This window comes from Sabethes cyaneus, chromosome 1, assembly GCF_943734655.1.
Source record: "Sabethes cyaneus chromosome 1, idSabCyanKW18_F2, whole genome shotgun sequence".
NCBI lineage: Eukaryota > Metazoa > Arthropoda > Insecta > Diptera > Culicidae > Sabethes > Sabethes cyaneus.
In genome coordinates, this window is record NC_071353.1 from 53597433 (window position 1) to 53613688 (window position 16256).

A 16256-nucleotide genomic window follows, 5' to 3' on the forward strand; every position below is an offset into this window, starting at 1 on the left:
TACTGCAATCCTTGGTAGTTAACTTATCAAAAGTACACCCCCTGGGGGGTATACTCATGATAAATAAGAGCTTATAGCTCAATACCGCTTTCGGTAAGGAACATCAAAATGTCTCGTAATTTTAGTTTCCTAAAATCCGATTCATTTAAGACGTAGGATCCAAAGATCCTATGACGCAATTGTGCTACTGCAGGACAGTTGCAAATTACGTGATATGGTGTACCGTAGTCGGATTCACATAAATTACAATGAAACGATTCAGCTCGCTGAATCGTAGCCATATGATAATTTAGTCTGCAGTGACCAGTCAGTGATCTGACAAGAATACTGCAATTTACCTTTGAGTGTTGCAAAAGAAATTTCGCAACCTTCTCACAAGGCTTGACAATGAAACTTTTCGTTTGACGACAAGTTTCAAGATTTTCCCAATAACGTACATGTTCAGATGAAAACCAAGATCGAATCTTTTGTTTTATCCAACATGCCGCAATTGGTAAAGCAGGTTCCGGTCCGAAAACCGACTTTTCTGCTCCAGATCTTGCTAGTTCATCAGCCCATTCATTTCCGGTTATACCAGAATGGCCAGGAACCCAAACCAGATGAACGGCATTTAGAATGCTTAGTTCTTCTAATTGGGTGTGGCAGGCGATGACTGTTTTAGATTTAGAATTAGCCGCACAAAGGGCTTTTATAGCGGCTTGACTGTCAGAACAGAAGTAGATAATCTTGCCTATCAGTTCTTTCTGAAGTGCAAACTGAGCTCCGCACATAATTGCAAAGATTTCAGCTTGAAAAACGGTGCAGTAACTACCCAACGAATAGGATTCCTCCAATTCCAGCTCACGGCAGTAAACACCAGCACCCGCGCGACCTTCGTACAAGGAACCATCGGTATAACAGACCACATAGTCGGAAATTTTCCTTTCCATGTAGCCTGACATCCAATCCTCTCTAGGAGGAAAGTCAATTGAGAAAGTCCTATACGGGAAAGTACGCATGAGCGTTACATCGCTAGGAGCAAGGGCAAACTTGTCCTCAGCAACAATTTGCGACCACAATCGAGTATGACCAGTGGAACCGTCCACAGACTGCCAAAGGCCAATCGCGTGTAATCGATAAGCACATATTAGTGCCTCTTGCTTCAGGTGGAAGTGTAGAGGTTTAATATTGAAAATAGCTTCTAGGGCGGCAGTAGGAGTTGTAGTAAATGCACCAGACATTGCCATTAAACACATCCTTTGAAGATGGTTTAGCTTTGTCTGGACAGTCACAACTTCCCCTCTCTGCCACCATACAAGACAACCATACGCCAGTATTGGTCTGACAACGACCGTGTATAACCAGTGTATGTATTTGGGTTTAAGCCCCCAAGAGTTGCCAATTGCTCGTCTACATTGCCCAAAGGCCATGCACGCTTTTTTAATTCGGAAATCAATATTTGTGGACCAGTCAAGCTTGGAGTTGAGAATCAACCCCACGTACTTCACTTCGTTCACAACATCAACATCCGAATCGTAAAAGCGCAGAGCGCGAGCTCCATTGGTATTTCTACGTCTTGAAAATAAGACGATAGATGTTTTGCTCGGATTTACCGAAAGTGCAGTTTCTCGGCACCACGTTTTGGTGTTACTTAGAATGACTGAAAATGAAAAGTTTACAGTAAAGAAACGGATGTTTTTGGTTCGCCTTTGACGAAAATAACCATTTAAATAAAACACCACGTCTCCATTGCATTATAGTGGCTTTACTTTTAATGCCACTGCCCAAGTAACAGTTATTACGTTCCTGTAGTGGTTGTCACGAAGAATTTCGTAAAACCGCTAATAACACTATGAGCTCTACCAGAACTACCTACTGACCGCTATAAAACTGTTTTCCAAACAAGAGGCCCAGAAGGTTTTTGTAATCTATTTAAGAATCAGGTTGTAAGCTTATCACTCTCATAGTCTTATCACATTTTGTGGAAAGCAGTAACAAAAACGATTATACTTTTCACTGCCTGACAGCTTGCTCTGGTAAAAAACTAAATCAGACAGCCAGCTTTGTTAACTAGAAAATACATCCGTGAGCAGAAAAGGTAAAGTTTTACTATCAGTCACTCTGATTTATTTTATTTATAGCGACCATAATAAAATATCCCATAGAATTATTAATAATTTTTAGTAATCTCCGTTGGTTTGCAGCATATGCGCATCAAATTTTATCGTTGGATAAAATTTATTGGCGGACAAAATCAACGCGTTATCGAAATCTTACAGTTTTCGAAAACTTGTTGTTTCAACAAATTAAATATATTCGGTTAGTCAACCTCAATTTCCATCAAAATCATTTTTGCTGCTTCCTGTGACAGGGAAACCGATTGATAACTTTCTTTCTGCAAACCACTTTGCTTCGATGAATTTTTGTTTGCGAGCTAAAACAATATACTAGAATAGGGTAATATGGCCCTGAATAAAAAAAATTATTTCGGTGTTTAACTCTAATATTCTTCACAATGTCAGCAATAAATCTGATTGGTCAGAGTGTTATCGCTTTAATTGCTCTATAAAACAAATAGATTTATTGCGGTTTGACAAGCAACCGTAATAAGATCAGTTTTGATTGGTGCGCCATGTTGTATTGCTACGCCGCATGTGTGATAAATTTGTAAGAGACGTGGTGCTACTAACAAGTTTTAGCGTGGTAATATAAGCAACCACAATAAATTTGTTTTTTTTTTGACAGTTTTATTATAGCTTTTAGTTAGATATGTGGTGGACGCTCATGATTGAAATGGTTCAGCGCGACGCGGATCGGTTATGCTGTATAAGCGTAAACGGACTGTACCGCGTCGAACGGTGACAATTATACGCTGACACAGCGCATAGCGTAAAACGTACGACACATAGCATAGGAAGAAATATTTCAGTACAATATAGTCGAGAACGACACGTTACGAGGACCACATCTAGTATTCTTACTCCAAACCGAACCGCCATATCCCAAGAATATTGCATGGCGATCCTCGCCAGTATGCAGTGAAAGCGAGTTTCGATACGGTTAAATTTTCTGATTCACGCGTTGGAGATGCCCAAGTAAAAAAAAAAAAAAAAAAAAAAAAAGTGGTCGAGTTTTGTTCCGGAAGTTATAGTTTCAGAAATTGTGCAATGAAAAACGTCCTTGTTGGTTGCAAAGCGAAAAAGCACGCTTCGAACAGTGTTCTGGAAGAGACCACGTAATACGTGAATCGTAGAGTGAGAAAAAAAAAAAAAATTAAAATGGGATGGTTTAGTGCGGATGAAATCATCGCACCGGCCGCATCAAATAGCGTCATTGAACAGAACCATACCGCACAAACAATTGCACTGTGCGTGATAGCAGCGTTGGCTGTAGGATACATTGTAGTGCGGATAGTAGCAAAACTGCACCGCCAACAGACAGAAAGTGTCGCCCAAAGAGCTATTAGTATGGCAAATTTGCCAAACGTGTAAGAAACTACCAAATGTTGTGATTCAAAATAAAAACAATTAAAACAATAAACAATTGCTTTAAAAAACAAACGTATAAAAAAAAAAAAAAAAAAAAAAAAAAAAAAAAAAAAAAAAAAAGTGTAGTGCTGTCCCAAGTAGCTTCCACGTTGCATTCGTACATCGACATACATTCTACGGATAAAAGTGCTGATTCAGTTGTACAACTGGAAATGATTTCAATCAACCAGACGATGACTGCGAGAGAAAATTTCGTTCGATGATTCCAGCTTCGGATGGATGGAAAATTTCACACTAGCGAGATATGGGAAATTTCGGCTGCTGCGGGGAAAAAATGTCAAATGTGATGACCATAGAACAGCTCAAATATAACCAGAGAAATAATTGGGAAGTATCCATTAGTTAAAAAAGAAGAATATAAATTACTTTACAAAAAAAAAAAAATTTTTGTTTTAGGCACTATCACTGGAATGGAAGAATTTTTCAAAGCAGGAGATGCGTTAGGGAAATTACATGCTAATTTAAAAAAACATGCCAATTATAAACCAGGCACTAAGGTAAGGAAAATAAAGGAAATCCAAACCATATTAGAAGAGCTAAAAAGGGCCGTAAACAAATGTAAAGCAATAGAGACTAAAGCCCAATTTAAAAGAAGATATCTACAACTGAAGTCTGTTGCTAGGCAGTGCTATAAGCTGCTTGGCTCAGTACCTGCTAACCTAGACGACACCTTAGCCCCTGAAGGCACTAAAGGGGGTGAGGGTGAAAATTCGAAAATACAAGATAACGAAGAAGACTCAGAGGAATCAAACGACGACGAGGAAGTTCTTCAAGAAGAATTTTCAGACTTCGAAGAAGAAGAACGCTACGAAATGGCGACCAAACTAGACCTTAGCTTGGCCATGAAGGTAGTCGACAGATATAATGGCGAACCATCGAAACTGTCCATATTTATTGAAACCGTCGAATTGCTGGAGGAATACTCCAACGGAGTTCCACCAGCAGACGTCCTGAAATTTTTAAAAACAAGACTAGTAGGCGCAGCCCACGGGGCAATCGATAATGCCCGAACAACCGCCGAGGCGTTTGATGCACTGAAAAGAAAATTTTCGGTGAAGATTACACCGAGAGCGGTGGAAAAGGAGATGGCATTGAAAAAACAACATTCTAAACAAATCGCAGAGTTCGGCGCGGACATAGAAAACCTGTCCGCTAAATTGGCAGCCGCACACGTTTCAATGGGAACTTTCCCAAGTGAGGCGGCAGCCCTAAATATTGTCGAACCTGTAGCGGTTCAGGCATTTGTCGAGGGATTGAAAGATCCCTCAACACAATTTTTCGTAAAAGCACGGAATCCGACATCGCTAAATAAAGCGATATCGGATGCGTTGGAGTGCCAAAGTACTCCAAAAACTGAAAATAGTTTAGAAAATATGATGGCACTATGGTGCACATCAGGAAGAACGCCCTATAGGGGCAACGATCGAAATAATTGGAGAAGCCGAGGAAGCTCTAGAGGTCGTGGTGGTTACCGAGGAAACACTAGGTACCGTGGTAGGGGTACACAACACAATAACAACTATGGTTATAACAATAACCACCAAACCAACCAAACCTACCGAGGAAATAACAGTCGCGGGAGGAACAACGGACATGTGGCACATATGGCCGAACCTCAGCAACGACAACAACAGCAACAACAAACACAACAACAGCAACAACAACAACCTGTAGAAGAGGCACAATTAATCGATCTTTTTCGTTAATTTTAGTGCGAAGAAGGCTCTCAGAGCAAAATTTAAATTATTTGGCAGAGTAATAGAACTCATAATTGACAGTGGAGCATCTTGTTGTATTCTGGACAAAAGATGTCTTCCCGAATTTATCAATATCAATAATTCACACACATTAGAAATCAGTGGTGTAAACGGAATAACCCGTACTCTGGGATCCGTTGACACTTTTGTGGGGTACAAGTCTGTGGAATATCCCATTAAATTTAATATTATAGAGAGCTTGCCGGATGCAGTTAACGGCTTGATTGGCACAGATTTTTTGAGAGAATTTGGAGCCATTGTTGATTTTGTGGGTATGGAGATGAGATTGCAACAACCAAAAACTGAAACATGCTACATTATACCGGCTCGTACTGAGGTGGTAAGGTACGTTGATACCGGTGTGACGGGTACTTGTGTGGTACTACAACAAGAAATAATGCCGCATGTTTTCATAGCAAATTCAATATCAGTTCCAAAAGAAGGGAAATTACCCGTAAGAATTATTAATATAGCAAATAAGGAAATTTGCATTGAAACAAAAAATATTGAAACAAAGGATCTAAGGGATTACAATGTGGTAGGAAAAATTAAACTGCCAAAATACGATACTAATAGAGCAAGTAAACTTTTAAATGAGTTGAACTTGAAACATTTGACAAAACAAGATCAGGCAGAGATGCAGAGGCTATGCTTAAAATACGCTGATGTGTTTTGCTTGAAAGACGATAAATTAACAGTAACGGATAAGTACACATCCAGTATTAAAATAAAGGATGGCACAACTCCAATATTTTCTAAACAATATCGCCTTCCCCTGGCGCAAAAAAGGGAAATAAATGACCAGATTGATAGGATGATGTCAGATGGAGTCATTGAAAAGACTAGTTCCGAATGGAATAGCCCAATTTTACTAGTGCCAAAAAAGTCGGCGAATGACAAAAAGAAATGGAGGTTGGTTGTTGATTATCGGAAACTTAACAATGTTCTTGAGAACGATACATTTCCACTCCCAAATATAGAGGAGGTCATAGACTCATTGGCAGGAGCGAAGTACTTTTCGCATTTAGACTTGTCCCAAGGGTACTACCAATGCAATTTGAAGCAAGAGGATAGGCCACTAACAGCTTTCTCGACGTCGTCTGGACAATATCAGATGACAAGGCTTCCAATGGGACTAAAAATAAGCCCAGCATCATTTTCAAGACTAATGACCATAGCGATGGCAGGTCTTAATGGAGAGAAGTGTTTAGTATATTTGGATGATCTCATCATATTTGGTAGAAATCTAGAAGAGCATAACAAAAATCTCTCGAACGTTTTCCGAAGATTGCGAGAGGTAAATTTAAAACTAAACCCCGAAAAATGCAATTTTTTGCAAGAAAATTTAGTATACCTGGGACATTACATATCTGCTGAAGGCATCAGGCCTGATCCTGCTAAAATCGAAGCAGTGAAAAAATGGCCGATCCCTTCCACTGCGGATGAAGTCAAGCGATTCGTTGCTTTCGCAAATTACTATCGGAAGCACATAAAAGACTTTGCTAGGCTTTGCACACCGTTAAACAAGTTGACCAGAAAGGGTGTAAAGTTTGAATGGAGTAGCGAATGCCACAACTCATTCGAGAATTTAAAACAATGTTTTATAAATCCACCAGTACTGGATTACCCGGATCTAACGGAGACCAACAAATTCAACTTACATACGGATGCGTCTGGATATGCGATTGGTGCTGTGCTATCTAATAGCAACGGCAAACCGGTTGCATATGCCAGCAAGACTCTGAATAAAGCCGAATCAAATTACAGTACGATAGAAAAGGAGTTATTGGCTATGGTGTGGGCTATCAAGCATTTTCGACCATACCTGTATGGAAGAAGATTTGAAGTCTACAGTGACCATAGACCATTAGTTTACCTTTTTACCTTAGCTGACCCCTCCAGCAGATTAACAAAATTCAGGTTAGCTTTAGAAGAATATGATTTTGAAGTAACTTTCAGGAAAGGAAGCGAGAATGTGATAGCGGACGCGTTGTCACGCATTTCGATTCAAGACCTGAAAACACTTCATGGAAAAACTGTTCTAGTCGTTACCAGAGCTTCGAAACTTAAAGGCGAAAAAGCGAATGACGATAGGACTGATCAACCTTCGTCTAAACAAGACAAATACGTTAAAATGGTAATGAAAGATAACATAAAAAGCATGCAAATCTCCACAGATGTAATTGAAATTCCCCTCAAAAGGACACAAATTGACCTACGGGCAATGTTGTCGAAGGTGGCGGAATATTCAAAAATTAATAATATAAAATATATAATCATCAAAAATAATAAGGAGACATATGACGTCATTAAAAAATATGAAGAACTACAGATATATGGTCGACCATCATCAGTAAAAACATTACCAATTTTAATAAAAATCGGAGAGGAAATAGAAGAAGTAACAGACGAAAGGTCAAAGCTTTTAATACTAAACGACTATCATATATTACCGACAGCGGGACATGCGGGTATTAGACGCACACTTGCAACTATAAGCAAAAGATATTTTTGGAAAAACATGAAATGCGATGTAGAGAATTTCATTAAAAAATGCAAGCAATGCCAGATATCAAAAGTTGGAAGATGCGGAAAAACTCCAATGATCATTACGACAACAGCAAGCACAGCATTTGAAAAAATCTACGTAGATTTGGTTGGTCCTTTGATACCTACCAATGGATACGAATATATACTAACAACGCAATGCGAGTTAACAAAATTTATAACCGCAACACCGATACCTAACAAGTCAACAGAGACAGTAGCTAAAGCATTCGTGGAGCATGTTATTTTAAAATATGGTGTTCCACAACGAATTGCGTCGGATAGAGGAACAGAGTTTATGTCGAGTTTGTTTACATCCATTGCCAAATTATTGAATATTCAAAAACTAAATTCTACAGCTTACCATCATGAAACTATAGGTTCTTTGGAGAACACACACAAATGTTTAGGAAACTTTTTACGCATCTATTGTAACGAAAAATTATTTTCTTGGGTACATTGGATACCATTTTACACATTCGCATATAACAATACCGTTCACACTAACACTGGATACACACCTTTTTATTTAGTATTCGGAAAAAATAGTAACATGCCTTCAAATTTAACAAATGATAATCCAGTGCCTATTTATGACATAGACAACTATAGCAAGCAATTGACGTTAAAGTTACAAGTATGACATCAAGAAATAAGAGAAAACCTTCTTTCTAGCAAGATGAAAAGAACAATGAAAAATAACTTAAACATTGTACCAAAATGTTATAACAAAGATGACTTAGTCCTAATTAAAAATGAAATAGGTAAAAAATTGGACAATAAATTTATAGGTCCATACAGAGTAGTAGAGGACATAGACTCAAATATAAGGGTAGAGATCAATGGTAAAGAGGATATAATACATAAAAATAGAATAAAAAGTTATAAGGAATGAAAATAATAATACATATAATTTGAAACAATAGGACGTGTGGTGGACGATTGTTTCATAATGAGTTCTTTCAAATTACATGGGAATAATACGCATTATATAAATCCTAGTTCATATTTCCTTGTTTAGTTTAAAAATTCTTAACTATAGATAACAATTTTTAAAAAAAATGTAAATAGGGCGTGTGGTGGACGCTCATGATTGAAATGGTTCAGCGCGACGCGGATCGGTTATGCTGTATAAGCGTAAACGGACTGTACCGCGTCGAACGGTGACAATTATACGCTGACACAGCGCATAGCGTAAAACGTACGACACATAGCATAGGAAGAAATATTTCAGTACAATATAGTCGAGAACGACACGTTACGAGGACCACATCTAGTATTCTTACTCCAAACCGAACCGCCATATCCCAAGAATATTGCAGATATAGGTGAGTTTTGACTCGCACTTTGATAAAATTCAAGTAAAACCAACTGGCTTTAGAAGTGTTTCTTGGGTGGCTTTAGAAACAAAAGATGTAAAAGTGGAAAAATGCTTAAGACTTTTCAGCTTTGGCCAAATATTACTTTCTTTAGCAGGCTCTCGGCTGGTAGAAATTAGAAGTAAATGGGACGAGCTGCAAATGAAGTCTGTTGGCCAAGAGCAAATTATATTTATTAGTCGTCGCACCTTCTGACACTTTCGGTTGGTGCGACATTGGTTGAAAAGCACTAAAAAGCATAAAAGGAAAAAACAAAAAGGTGAAAACACCGACACCTACACACTTAACAAAAAGCATCGAATTCGGTAAAATTTTACCGAAATCTAAACAGCTGAACTTTCGGTAAAAATTTCGATGGCGCCAATCGTCGTTTACAGATCATTAATAATGTTTGGTGCAATAAAAAATTTTACCGAACGTTCTGCTGTTTAGATTTCGGTAAAATTTTACCGAACCGATTAAGTGTGTAAAGACGGATAATAAACAGCACTACAACAAAAACGGATAATAAACAGCATTACTACAAAAAAGAGCGAAGTGCGAAATACAATAGTTGGGTGGTATTACAATTAGATCAAAATACTGCAGTGATAATGTCCATATAAAAATCTCATTAATTTTCAATGCTTTCCAGACACAGACGACAATTAGACGCACAACACAGAACAGAAGTGGAAGTTGAAATCCAATCACTTACACGCTACCTTCTCAGGATGCTAGCGACCCAAGTAACAATTTCAGGCGGATCAAACGGTTTTATAACTGATTTTATTCAACCTGTGGCTGAGTTAAGGCTTAGGCTTAGAAGTAAAAACCTTTTTTCAGCTCTTAAACATCTAAATCTGGTGAATTTATCAAGCTTCGGCTTGTTAACAGCTGCTTTTATAGCTGCAATGAAGCTACAATGAGGATTTTGCGCACCTTTAAACAGCCAGTTTGTACAATGCTGTCAATTCTATTTTTAGAACAAGAAATAGTTATGCAATATGCTTTTCCAGTCGCTTAATCAACGTCTCATCAATCTTTATGCAGCCAAAAAAAATCTATTTTTAAATTTTAAAAAATGGAACGCGATATTTTTATTTTGCCGTAAACATTGTCGAACGCGATATTTTAAATTTCGGATAACTTTAATTCGCCACCTTCTGGTCCATAAGGGAATATCTTTACTCCTGAAAGCAGTCGATAATGTCGATAACTGACAAACTTTTGCTGTTAGCCGAATTGCGAAATTCTATGATCTGATAGTATGTGTGCTGTAAGCCGAATGGAAACTTAATATTAGTTTGTAAAGCCACTTTAACACCATTAAGCAGCCTTAAAGTAGTTTGAAAGCTGTGAGCCTAATGAAAGCCTCTACTCTACACTTTAACACCTTTAAGCAGCCGTAAAACGGTTTGATGTTTATGGCTGTTTAGAAGCGAATTGTTTAACATTAAAATTCGCTATCAAGCCTTATCAGTCTTTGAGAGAGAGCTGGTTTAAAGAACTTAAAGTAGTTTAAACATCGCTTGTTCAACCATCATTTAACTGCTTACTTTATGCAGCTTTGAGCAGTAAACAGCAATTGCTCTTGCAATTCAGCTACCGTTGTTACTTGGGGAACCAGGTGGAGTCCCTTTCTCCGCCAAGTCTCACGGCCACACACGAAAGTATATAAAAGTGTATAGCAGCGAGCGTTCTGCTTATATTGCTATTATTCCTTTCTATGAAAAAAGCTTCCCAACGAAAGAGACTTTGTTACCATTTTTGATTGCAACGTTGCTCGAGCTTCCACCTCATTCTGTTCTGTGCACACATACTAGCTGCTGGAATCTTGGTTATTTCCATTTACGACAACAAGCGACTGAGTTTTCCCTTTCCCCCTCCTGGTAGTTATTTTTGTCGTTGGAAACTTAACTAATTATGTGTAGATTTGCTTTTTGAGTAGTTTTCTATCTGTTGAATTTGTCATAAACAATTATTTGCTTGTGAGCAGTGTTGCTATTCATCGATAAAAGTTATGATTCGATTTGAACGACACGTCTTAAAATCCGTATGTCTGTACTGGTTGGCTTACTTTACTGACTTACTGTATGACTCGAGTAACGTTTTATATTTGATCGATCAATATTTGTTTTTGTCATTTGGCAAAAAATATTCTTGTTTACGTTTGATCATAAAATGCATTCTCGGTTTGTTGACAGCGAAGAACAGTGAGTGTGAGACAGAGATACCAAGCGAGTATTTGCGAGCGAATTGACTATATTTTTCGCACTAGCTTTTGCGTCGGCGATTCATCGCGAGTGAATAGGTTAAAAGAGAGTGATTGTCAAAATTTAAATCGCTGATGAGCTGGCGATGAGCCATCATCACGATGAAAATTAGTAACATTACTTGTAAGTAAAGTTTGCTAGCTCTAAAGTTCTTGCACAGTTAAAAGTTGATCACTTCGAAACCAATCATACTAAGAATAAAATATAGTATGAAAACGAATGTTTGCTTTATCAATTCTTTTGTTGTTTTCTACCTTGAAGTAGATTAGTAAAATACTGAATATTTCGTACATATAAACAAAAAGTGTATTCGTACGATGATTGCATGTTACGCAGGTCATAGTTGCACAAGTATATTTTCACTCACATACAATCTTCGCAGCCCGATCTCGTCTATAACGATGCCAGCAAAAACCATGCCCCCAATCCATTCTCGTGCAAAATACGTTACGAATGTGCTCTCGTACCCAATACGAACCATGCGTAATAACAGGATTTGCTATTGATGATGAATCGCTGTAGTGCTACGACGACACCCCATCAGCCATATATATGTTTGCCATACGGACGGTTGCCATACGTACGATTGCCATACAGACGAATGCCATAATGTATGTTTGCCATAACATACGGGAGCCATACTGACGAATGCCATAATGTACGTAATTCATATTTTTGGTATGGAGGCCCAGAACTACACTTTGACCAGTTCAAAGCTTAAAGGACCAGCGCGACCATGTCGCCTCTTGCGCTAATTAATTCAGTTTAAAAAAAGCGGCTTTGTCGCTTTTCATTTTATAAAGGGTATCTCAATGCGAGGACTAGGGAAAACTAACTAGAGGACGGTAAACCTAGTAAAACGAATAGACCTAGACAGATGTGATTTCTGCGGGGGGCTGCTCCCCCACAGTGGCCGGCGCTTCCGACGGCGGGTCACCGGCGAACACTCGCCGTTGCCTGCGGCCGGCTCGCCCTAAATCATCTAGGAAACGTTGAATATATGGATTATGGCAAACGTACATTATGGCTTCCGTCCATTATGGCATCAGTCTGTATGGCTCCCGTCCATTATGGCAAACATACATTATGGCATTCGTCTATATGGCATTCGTACATATGGCAACCGTCCGTATGGCTATCGTATTTATGGCTCTCGTCCGGTCACCCCATATACAACTTTGTCAAACTTTGCTCGGCTGAGATGTTACTGTCAAATGAATCAAAATTGAGTCAAAGTGATTGAACCATCCCTGGTTTTTAGTGCATAAGGGATATTATCATTTGGATGTTCTACAGAACATTCCTCTTCTGATAAATTTGGTGTGACTTATTAGCATTTAGAACTAACCTTCTTCAAATCTATTGAAGTTAGTCCATCGCCGTTACACACATTTATAAATTTGTTTTAAAATTGTTGTTAGGTAGGTTTTATGTATCCAAACTCCCGTAAACCCTAAGCACGTATATGCTTTTTACTATTTCATCTCGATTGCAATAACGATGTTGAATGGTACCCACCTGTTTTTTGTCCGTTCATCACCGGCAGTTAAATGCGAAATGACAAATTTCGGATATGTGTCGTGGTTAATGAACATTCTATTGCAGCAGTAATAATAATGTTAGCACACTGGTTCGCCTGTTCGATTGCATTGGTTAGTCAAAATCCACAAGTTTACAAAACAAACGAAAATCGATCGGGTTATGTATGAAACCGAAGAGCATAGTTTTGTCAAACGGGGTGTATCATTGAAACAGCCTTAGCGCACACCGGACACTGGGTAGGATTGATTTTATGTACGGCATTCAAAAACATATACTTTTCCTTGGATGGGGTATGGAAGTTGGGAAGCATTAAGCGGAAGCGATGGGAGTGGGGAAGTGTTAAAGTGTTTGCTTGTAAAACCTAGTGTTCTATACGCGTGTTTAAAAAAAATCATTTACGCAAATCCAAACGGAAAGTGTTTTCAATTTAGTTCCAAACAATATTTCATGCAATCTGGTCTACTTGAATTAGTGTTCTGTACAAGTTAAGAAACAATAGATTTTAAATTTAATTTTTGCCGGTGCAATACTAACTGAAAACGGCCAAACTGAAATAAAGGAAATGTATATGTTTTGTTGTCTCCATGAATCGATTTTATTGTTTTGACAAATTGTTTTAGCTATTACTATACGTAACTCTTCTGTTTCATAAATAACATGATTCAACTTTTAACACAAAAGAACTTCACTTGGACTAGTGATGTTTAAACTACAATTGTCTAACTAAATCACCACCGCAATCAATAATGGAACCATCACCACAATGAGTAACCACGCTAGTTAAAACAATAGTAACGAAGATGTGCGTGTGTGATAGAATGAAGACAAACATTTAATCTACCTTGATCGTAAAGGTTCCATTCGGGATGTTTTGGCCGCCAAATTTGATGTCCAAATCGTAATCGCCCGGGTTTTTTAACGTGTAAAAGATGTCAAAGAAGCCATCCTTTTCAATCACCTCTAGGTCAACATCGCTGTGAACCAAAATAGAAATTAATATTTATTGCAAGCTGTTTTTTGGTTTTTTGTATATTAAAAAATACATTTCAAATAAATAATACAGGGAGCATATTTTTCGTTTAGAGTCAAATGTCAAATGTTTAGATTCAAATGTCAATACAGATTGCAAGTTTGTTTTAAATTTTCATTCGTTTAAGAGTCGTGGTATTTATGGACGCAAAAAGGGAACTCATAAGTCTGGTTTTGAAAAATTTTCGACCAAGTGATATTTTCAAAAAGTTGAAGCCAGCTGAAGCACAATTCATTTTTTGTACCATCAGGCGATACAAAGAAACCGGTTTTTGGAAAGTACTCCTCAAACCTACTCGTAAACGTATTGTAAGGACACCGGAAGCCATCAAACGCGTAAACGAGTGAATACGATGGTAATCAGATCTGTCTGGACCTAAGATAGCCAAGGAACTGGGAATTTCGCGGTCAACTATGAATAATATTTTGAAAGATGCTCTTAGATTGATTCCGTGCAAAAACAACGGATGCACGGTTTGACTGAAAAGCAAAAGGTTGCAAGAGGCGAAAGATGTCGGCAGCTACTCAAGCGGTACGATGATTGGTAAATTCTGTTTCGGATGAAAAAAATGTTTCTGTTACAGGATCACCCTACCAACAAAATGATCGCATATATGCAGTACATCTTTCTGATATTCCTCGGGACAAATTGGCTGTTCAAAAGTTCCAGAAAGCTTCCAGGGTGATGGTATGAGGATTCTGCACCGTTTCTCCTGGTGAAAGCTACACAGGGTTTGAGTGAGGATATTTTTCCGGATTTTATTTCTCCGAAATAGTGGCCTGCCTCTTCGCCTGATTTAAATCCTCTAGACTTCTATGCATGGGGTTACATGCTAGGCAAACTAGGGAGCACCCAAGGATTGAGTGTGGATACTTTCAAGCAACGTTTGTAGAATGACAGCTGTAATGCTTTTCAACAACGATTGCGACTGGTAATTAAAGCAAAGGGAGAAAGATTTGAATTGGACTAATTTAAAACAAATGTTACGGATATATTTTATATAAATCTAAATACACTCAAAATTAAAATTTAGGAAACTCATTTTTGTGGCCATTTACTTTATTGACAGTTATTACTACTCACTCACCTTTCATTACTAGTAATCTTCCTGTATAGGTGACAAGATTCAGAGATTTGTTTTGGAAACATCAATTTGAGTTTGAATTGTTATATATTTACTCCAAAATGGGTAATGCAGATTTCTGTTCGAGATTTCCATTGAAGAATTAGTCCCCAAGGGATTAGATGTAGAGTTAATGCGCAGTTTTACCTCTGGAAAAGAATTCTTCATAGATGCTGCAACTATAGCTAATACGACGAGATGATAGGTTTTATACGACAAAGTGGTTGGCCAGAAGAACCGGACAGACACTTCGCCAATGATTTTGTCAATCAACATGATTTAAAACAATGAAGCAGTGAAGCTTCGGTTTCAACAGAATCAGCACCGCTTCGGTTTTCAACTGGCTTAAGTCAGCGTCAGTGAAACGGGTTTCACTTCATCATGACTAACGGTTTTAACTTTTCATTTGTACTGTTCTATCAAATATTCAGAAGAAGGCCAGCAACTTTGAATGCAAATGAATTGAATTTGAGTAATATTTCCTGCAATGCAACGCATATTATAGTTAACCTAGTCAATGTCGACAAATCGTACCTGGCTTTCTGCCGTCGTCAATTGAAACAGCCACCAATTTTAACTGAAGCTTGTTTGAAACGTTCTCAAAGCGGGCGGAACTAAAGTGGATGAAGCCTCTTATACCGTGGAAGCACCAAATTTGACGCGGTTAAGAAATTTTCAATTTTAAACATTAATTACAAAATGACGGTTTGGCCAATAAAGTCAAGGTTTTGCACAGTAATAGTTAGACTAGCAAAGAATATGTAAAAAATAAGCAAACAGTAAATATGCATTGAATTCTTTATATTTTGTCAAGTTTTTGTGAGACACTCGGGGTTCCTAAATTGACGCATGAATTTTGCAACGTGCCTTATTTGACGCGAAATGTTCCTTATTTGACGCACTTGAAAAATTAGTATAATTTAACAAAAACGACGATGTATTTTGTATTTTAGATAACTGCGCATTATTTTAAATAGTTACACAAGGTTTTCGTTATTTGTGTGGATATATTTCACCCCAGTTTTTGCGAAAACGTTGGGAGAATTGGGACAGCCCATAGCCGATATGTTTATATTGCAAACACAGCCAGGCTATT

The 16256-nt window shown here is 38.0% G+C and overlaps 1 protein-coding gene across 5 annotated transcripts in view; it reads right to left on the bottom strand.

Moving 5' to 3' along the window:
- LOC128732963 (filamin-A) overlaps positions 1–16256 on the bottom strand; it is a 208251-nt gene that overhangs the window by 129175 nt on the left and 62820 nt on the right. For all 5 annotated transcript variants that reach the window (XM_053826460.1, XM_053826459.1, XM_053826456.1 and 2 more), the window contains one exon: positions 13849–13981. In XM_053826460.1, the coding sequence (XP_053682435.1) occupies positions 13849–13981 (133 nt within the window). The remainder of the gene's footprint in view (positions 1–13848; positions 13982–16256) is intronic.